At 47.1% G+C, this 7,925-nt stretch overlaps 1 protein-coding gene across 1 annotated transcript; it reads left to right on the top strand.

Moving 5' to 3' along the window:
* Positions 1-269: 269 nt before the first annotated feature.
* LOC106807082 lies at positions 270-5,501 on the top strand. Its single transcript, XM_014809324.1, has 2 exons — positions 270-536; positions 5,364-5,501. Exons 1-2 carry the CDS (start codon positions 280-282, stop codon positions 5,446-5,448), a joined length of 342 nt encoding a protein of 113 aa, XP_014664810.1. The 5' UTR covers positions 270-279; the 3' UTR covers positions 5,449-5,501.
* The last annotated feature ends 2,424 nt before the right edge of the window (positions 5,502-7,925 follow it).

Here is a 7,925-nt window from a genome sequence, read left to right as displayed (position 1 = left end):
CAGTCCATAGTTTACACATCCATAAACGCGTGTACACGTTTAAGCCCTCGGCGAGCTACTGATGCGTTAACAAAGGTTTCCCAGGCCATTTAGATATTACTCACGCGGTTACCACATGCGCCGCTATGCTACGACGATGTATGTTCCGCTTCGCTAGGGTTCGCCAAGCTCCGCTAGGCGGAGTGATGTGTGAACCGCTGGCGGGTGGAAACTTTTGTTGTGGAGCGGTTACACGGTGGCGCCGCGGTGGCGAATTTCGCAAAGGCGGTGAAAATAAACATGGACGGATCGAGAGAGGGAGTGAAACACAGCGCTCCGTTCTTCGACACGGATCTAGCAAACATGTCATCGTCGGATTCCTCTGAGGAAGACAGCCAAGACAAGGGCTCTGTTAAGCGTATTCAGGCGGCTCTTCTCGAGTCGGTTGACTCGCTGAACAGTGACAAGCTAGCGGCGAGAGAAACTGATATTCTCGACAACAGCAACCGCACCAGCACTGCGAGCTCAGCGTCCGTGGAGCCAGAAGGCCCAGAACAGTAAGTGAATTGTAGTATTTACTATTGCTAGTAGTAGCTAGTCTCAACTGCAGCCAGTGCTGCTATACATGCACAACAGCAACCGTCGTCGGATTTAAATAGTGGCCGCAATATAGCGGGTATGCACTTGATCAACCAGTACTTCTGTTTCAGGCATTGTGTGTGTTATTGCGTGCATCCAAATACATATATACGCTATAAGTATAAGTATAGGTATACAATATTTAGTGTTTGTTGTGGAAGGATTAATACCCATTTCATCGGTGCAGGCACTGTTTTTCGTGTTGCTATTACTTTTTGTACACTGTTCTTGCTGCCTGTCAAAACGTGGGATCGATTTAACAGCGCAATGTCAACAGGCATCTAACCGTTTCGAGTAAGCAAACTGCTCACGCAGACAGACGGGTCATGTTCTGCAAGCGATGCAAACGCAGCGAAGGCGATGGGCTGATAAAATGCACTTGTAAGCATTCTCAGGAGCGCAACCAAGGGCCTCTCCCCTCATCCACTATGAGATACATGTTGAGTCTCCTGCTATGATGAGCTACATATAACTTCATTGTTCGTGTTAAAAATGCGCGAATGGGAACCGTTTCAGTGTCAACTTCAAATGAATTCTTCGGGTACTAACTGCTATAACAAACTTTATACTTCTACACAACACATTAGTAAGACCGTTCACATTCTTCTATCCGCCTGCATAAGCTGTTTATGTGATCCATGCCGCTATACAACACACATGTATATATGATCATATATGAATTGTGCTCGCATCGATTTTAAATTATGTTGTTACTTTGTTTTAATTGTTAATTTTATAAAAGTACACATTGTATAAAACTTCTAATCTTAAGGGCGAGATGGTTAACTTAGTTATTATGTACATATGTGTCATATTTACCACCTGAAAAAAATACGTAGTCTTGACTCTTCTGATTTGTGAGAAAGTACAGATATCATTGGAGGTTTTAGGCACATCTCATCACACTATAGGTAGTAAAATCATGAATGTTTTTACCATCGTACGTAGCATTTTTCGTTTGACCCAGCTATGCATACCTATCAGGAGTAGATAATAGGGACTATTATCTACTCCTGATACCTATGTGTGTACTGTGTAGTCCATTGAATGGGTCAATAGCAGCCCTTACTTCACATACAACATACCCTTTTATTCGAGACGTGTGTAGCCTAGGAGTTTCGAGGTCATGCTGTACCCTGCTGTGAATGAAGTAACAACACAGGTTTTTTCAAAAGAAACGCGGACAATAAATAACGCGCCGTGCCTGTCTAAAGAATTGGCATGCACGTCGATCGTACGTAGGATTTTCAGTTACGAGTCCTGATCGGATATTTGTCGGCGATGTGTGTATTACCACGCACGAATTGTCATGTTATTTCGATGTGGACTGCCAGCGAAACCTGGCTGATGCATGTTCCAGCTGCGATGTAGTGATATCTGCGGCATTACAAAGCTGCTTCGCTCGAAGCTGCTGGGCCGAGCCAGATACAATAATTAACTCCCACTCTGTGTTGGGTAATATCATTGTATCTAGATGAAAGCTAGCGGACGATCCGTCATCGTAAGTCTGTGCTTCTATCGTAGAAGTTCTCAGATAAGGTTTAGGCGAATTAATCGAATCACTACTATATTCATATTCGCAGTTACGTTAGAAAACTAGTACGTGGATATACGGGGCAGGGCAAATATTTGCAAGGATATACGTTCCGTTTAATCCGTCGAAATTGTTTGAATCATCCTGCGTTAATTTGCTCAGTGTCTTTGCGCGATCGAATGTAGCGAACATTCGGGCCATTTAACCTTAACTATCCACACAGCTAGAGCGCGCTTGGCGAATAGCAAAATCTAGCTGTCGTTTAGGAATAGTATTTGAATGTAATCAGGAATGCGGTGAACCTGAATTGACTATAGTCGCTCAGCGAGTAGTTGAAGTTGGTGGTTGATTGTCGTGCGATGTTACTACTTGCAATTTACGATTGCAATTGTATGTGGTGCACTACTATAGATAACGTAGCAGATGGTTAGTGTGTCTTGTGCAATCGGCCGGCCATTATACGTTAATATCTAATGAGATTGTAAAGGTTGCACGGATTGCAGCAATCTTCAGTTTCCGTAATGTGATTTCGGAATATTTTCTGATTGTGGTTGAGTTCAGTCTGAATGGAAATGCATGGCAAGATAGCGGCAGCGTTGAATACCGAATCAGTGTTCGTCCTTACTTGTCTATTCATGGCGCATGGTGCCCGTCAAAAGTTTGCATGTTATTTATTCATGAAACGAGTTGAATTGGCGCGATATCATCCCTAGATAATGTACATTGATACGATTCAGCGTAAAATCGAATGTGTCTTACTTTATGCATCTTACAATTAGCAAGGCTATATCAAGAACTGACAAAATTTCGGATTTATCATCCAGCCTGTCGCTGCGAAAGAAAGGGAAAGGAAAGCGTGAGTCAATGATGATGGGTTTCACAGAGGTTGAGAAGCGGGAGGATTTAGCTCTAGCACTTCCACAGAGCTGCTGCTGGGTGTTAGCTGTATTGGGGCTCTTCGCCGCAAATAGCAAAATCGGGTATTGCGTTGAGCGGGGACTGGATATTTGAGTGCAGCGGGAAAACGAATGAGATTGTAGACAACGAATCGTATAATGGGACCAGCGGCCGCGGCGGTCACTGAGAATTTCACCCACGTGTATACCCGGCACCGCAAGCTTGTGTGTACTGCCGATCACTGTATGGTTCAATCCATCGTGCGCCACTGTGTGTGTGTAAGGAAGCAAACGGCAAACGATTGCGTGTGTACATGGAGAGGTCGCCTTCGGATGCTAGGCCTATACGGTGAAAGTTCGTGTTGGTTTTCGATATCTTCCAACGTGTCACGAGCGACGTATGTTCTGATAGGCAGCATTGCTTTACCAGAATTGTGTTAAGATTTTCTTTCTGTAGTTTTCTCAGGTTTTATGCGATTAGCGAGAAACCTTCGCAGACACCGTAGTCACACTCACGGGCGGGTCGACCCGAGGGCAGAGTAAACACCGCTAACGCGGATTGTCGATTTCTATTGACTAATTACTATTCACCAGCTACAGCAGTAGATTTTCCGAGTAGGAATAAGGTTCCAGGCGCATAGTGAACATTTAGAACTGATCGGGGAAGAGATCCTGAGCACGCAGGACCCGTGCAGCCGAATTGTATATAGCTACCCTATACTACCTTATAACTTATAGCTGTCTGACGACAGAGGATGATAGATTTACTCGACTCGCTTTTGCCATACAATTTTTATTATTAGTTTGAACGTACTCTGAGTGAGTGGTTTGCAGCTAGGAGTTACTAGTCTAGATAAGGGGTTTGACCAACGTTGATGTCTATGGACGATGTTCGTGAGTTGTCTGACGGCAGCTGAGTTGTAATGCGGTAAGAACGTTTCTTGGTGCGATGTATCGCATCGCGTTGTGCGTGCTCATCTGTGGTGAGATTGATGACTGTAGCGTAGCAGTGTTTCATTGCGTAGCAGTGAGATTGGTCGCAATGTAAACACAGTGACTTCAGTGTACGAATAAACGATAAACATTGACAAAGGCTAGCATGTGTATAACAGCTTGCAGGAGAAGACTGCAAGGCACGACGCGTCACGTTGCAGACAGACGGTGCAGTGTGCCGCGTTAGTTTTTATTACATCCTCATGGTTTCCCAAACCGTTTATGCATTCTATTCATAAATAAGAACTCCGTCTTTTCCTAAAACGCTATTTTCGGAAATTGAATTCGCATGGCTTTGTCGGAACAATTTTTCAGATTTGATCGAAGTTCAGAAATGGTGTTTTACAGCGATGAATGTAGTATTCTGTGGCAACGTGAGCTGGTTTAGAGGGGATGAATACATTGGGTATTTTTCCGACGAGAATGTATTATGTAGGCTTACCTGATGCATCCATAAGCGTCTGACTGCGTCTCATGAGTCAGTAGTCAGCCAATCGATCGGGTTCATTAAAAAAAGACGATGTGCTGCTGCGTGTGGCTTAGCAGGGAGGCGTGAGTGCACGGCTATCGCACCTGCTCCCCGCCGCGGCTAATAAGCTATCTGCTGCGAAACTATCCCGTTATACACACACACACACACGAACACACACACGAACACACGCACACACACGAGCACACGAACACACGCACGAGCACACGTATACACACGCACGCACACGCACACATACCAGCACACACACACACGTCTGTCCTGCTGCTGCTGTAGCTGATTCGGTTCTGGACTGTGAGCGACCCGTTGTTACGACTGCGTGTTTAGATCGGACTCGTCTTCGAAATTGTAAACGCTCGACCGTTCATACATGCGCGGCACTTTTAAGTCTTCGTTTATTTTTACCGTCGTCCGCGTGACCAGCACAGCTGTGCGTGTGCGAGCGTGCGAGTGTGCATGCGAGTGTGTGAGTGTGTTTGTGTGTGTGTGTGTGCGCTGGTGCGAGCGTGCGAATGTGCGTGTGAGTGTGTGTGTGTGTGTGTGTGTGTGTCTGTGTCTGTGTGCGTGTGCGTGTGCGTGTGCGTGTGCGTGTGCGTGTGCGTGTGCGTGTGTATGTGTGTGTGTGTGTGCTCGTGTGCGTCCATGTGTCCATGTGGGGTGTGTGCGTGTGTGTGCATGTGTGTGTGCGTGCGTGCGTGCGTGCATGATAAGCACGTACGTATAGCCGGCGGGAAAATGGCGTTAAACATGGTTGCAGCGCGTACGAAACCGAATAAACGAACGAGATTGCAGACGAGCAAAATAGTTGTTCAAAATGACTGCCCTCCCGCAGGGCGCAGCTTCCTAACGACCGACTGCCAAGCGTCTGTTGTCGTAGGCACGCCGCGTGCTCAGCATCCGTCTGCGTCTACAGATGAAGCCCTCAAGCGTGCAGCGTGCCGCGGCCGAGACAGGAGGAGAGGAGCTAGCATCTTAACAAGAGGATCCGATGGTGGGAGATGGGTGCAGTGAGCGAGATTAGCGCTGAAATACTGAAATACTACGAGTATGCCTAATAAACACAAAGCTAATACTTTTATTAATAATGGAATATTGAATGTAAGGGCCTGTTCAATTTGTCTAAAGGCCTGTTTAAAATGTTGGGTGGGCCTGTTCACATTTGGGCTAATTTCATGCCCTGGCCCGGATGGTAGTAAGATAGGGAGGATAGTAGGAAGGGTAAGGCGTGTCAGAGGGAGTATTGTGGGAGGGAGAGGATAGCGGGAGAGGGAGGATGCTGGTAGAGAAGTGGTTGCTGGTAGATGGGGGAAGGAGGCTGAATGAGCTGACAAAGGAGGATGGTGGTGTAGGGCGCAAAGTAGCAAAGGGAGAATGTTAATAATGATGCTCCTTGTCATACTATACCATCTTGCGGATAAAACACAGCTTCTCCATGCGAAGCCACATGAATATAATGGCTTCCTCGCGTTATAACGCATTGATCAGGCCGTCGGCGCGTGAGCGTGACAGGATTTTTTTCTAGGTTAACAATAATTACATTGACATGGGCGCATTCTGCGACCGGAATGCTCCATGATCGAACGGTTGACAAATTGGGAGCGGGGCGGAGGGGAGGTGGTGAGGAGCTGGGGTGGGCAAGAAGAGGCCCCATTATCGTCCCTGCGCTCTCCTCTTTAGGGAAATATAAAAACATTTGATTTTCATCGGGAGTAAGGTAGCGCGGTATTAAATCCAGCACACATTTTTGATGACCCGATGAGGATGGGCTGTGGAGGAAATGTGTGTTCTTCTTCGAATGATGCAGCTTGCATGTTGGCTCGACCTAGCCGCCGGACACAGTGTATGGCGGGAAAGCCACACGACTGCGTCAAAATCAATATTTACGTAAGGAAATAGCTCTCCCCTTATGAAGAGAAATGCTGTTAACCCTCGGAGAAAAAAAAACCCACAAATGGACTATTCGAGGAGCTCGCGGGCGACAGATGTAGAAGTGTGGCACAATAGAGGACAAAGTGCATTCACGCAACGTCTAGGTATAATATTACATGCACGCAGTTTCTCAGTCTGTGTAGCGGAGGTTGGTTAGCTGGCGTGGGGTGAAGCAATTCACATACAGAATAATAGAGCTATATGCGCTCAGCACTCTTACCGCATTGTGTATAAGCGGTTTGCTCAGTGTTTTTGCATAAATGTGAAGAGGTTACCTTATGTCACTATGTCACTGAGATATTTTACAAATCTGAGCATCACAAAGGCGCTCGAGTTTAGGAGGAGGAGTCAGGAGCATGGGATTCTTAAAAAATTAAAACGGAGAAGAAGAATAGGAGGAGGAGGGGAGGGGTAGGAAGAGGAAGAGAAATGGTGTAAAGTGTGGGAAAATGGGAAACAGAGGCTTCGTCATCTAAACTCGTTAATACACACGGGCACATCTGATAGCCAAGAGTAGTTTGCTAGTGAAATTATCTTTTGCAAATGTACGGCATTGTGTAATAATTTATGTAATGCACTGATAAGAATATGCTAAGAGTGGCGTGTTTTGAATTTGATTAAAGCACTGCGTCGTTCTCGTATACGGCAAATATATAGCCGTTAGCGTTCATATCTCGTTATACGTAACGCAGTGCTATCAGTGTTCAACACACGCACATGGCTGACGAGGGAAATAGATGAGTGAAGCCATGTGTAGAAACGTCGATGTGTCAGTTGCACGTATCGATGGCTGAGAGATCCACACAGAAGAAACGCCTGATGAAATCTCCCGGCCGGCGAGAACAGCGAGTAAAATCAAATAGGGAATGTAAGACGGGTCCGCTGCGGTTGGCCATGCACCGATGCTTGCCCGCTGCGGTTGGCCATGCACCGATGCTTGCCCGCTGCTTGCTGCGTGCGTTTGAAGAGCTACGAGAAATTGCGGTCTGATGAGATGTCGTTACCTAAGTCCGCCGTGCCCTCGCGCGTGATTCCTACCCGGTTAGCAAAATGTAATTCTCCATGGCGTCCACCCCGGCCCTGCGAAACGTCGAGCCACCCAGCGGTTAGAACATTGATTTCTTTCCGTATCCACGGCAATTGTTCATTATGGTGTCGGCAGCTATAACTCGCGCTATACCCGGCGGCGGCAGAGCGGGGGCGGCGACAGCGCAGCGCAGGCACACCGTAGCCATTCAGGTAGCGCGCAGTGGCGCGGCGCGACAGGGTACGAATGTGTGTTTCGGTGAAAGAGCTCGGCGTGCCTGGGAATTTCCCATTAATAATGCCGCCGTCGCCTCTGCTGCTGCGGTGGTCGTTAGAAAGCGTGAGTGTGGCTTCAGCTGTCGGCTGCTGCGATGGTCGTTAGAAAGCGTGAGTGTGGCTTCAGCTGTCTGCTGCTGGGCAGCGACACGTGTACCGAGAT

The sequence above is a fragment of the Priapulus caudatus genome, unplaced genomic scaffold (assembly GCF_000485595.1).
Source record: "Priapulus caudatus unplaced genomic scaffold, Priapulus_caudatus-5.0.1 Scaffold194, whole genome shotgun sequence".
NCBI lineage: Eukaryota > Metazoa > Priapulida > Priapulimorpha > Priapulimorphida > Priapulidae > Priapulus > Priapulus caudatus.
The sequence above is the reverse complement of the archived record's forward strand: the minus strand, read 5'-3'. Positions and strand labels throughout refer to the sequence as shown.

Coding starts and splice junctions, on each gene's coding strand:
- LOC106807082 (XM_014809324.1), top strand. CDS start 280: ATGGACGGATCGAGAGAGGGAGTGAAACACAGCGCTCCGTTCTTCGAC. Junction 537..5,363: donor GAGCCAGAAGGCCCAGAACA/GTAAGTGAATTG, acceptor GCCCTCCCGCAG/GGCGCAGCTTCCTAACGACC.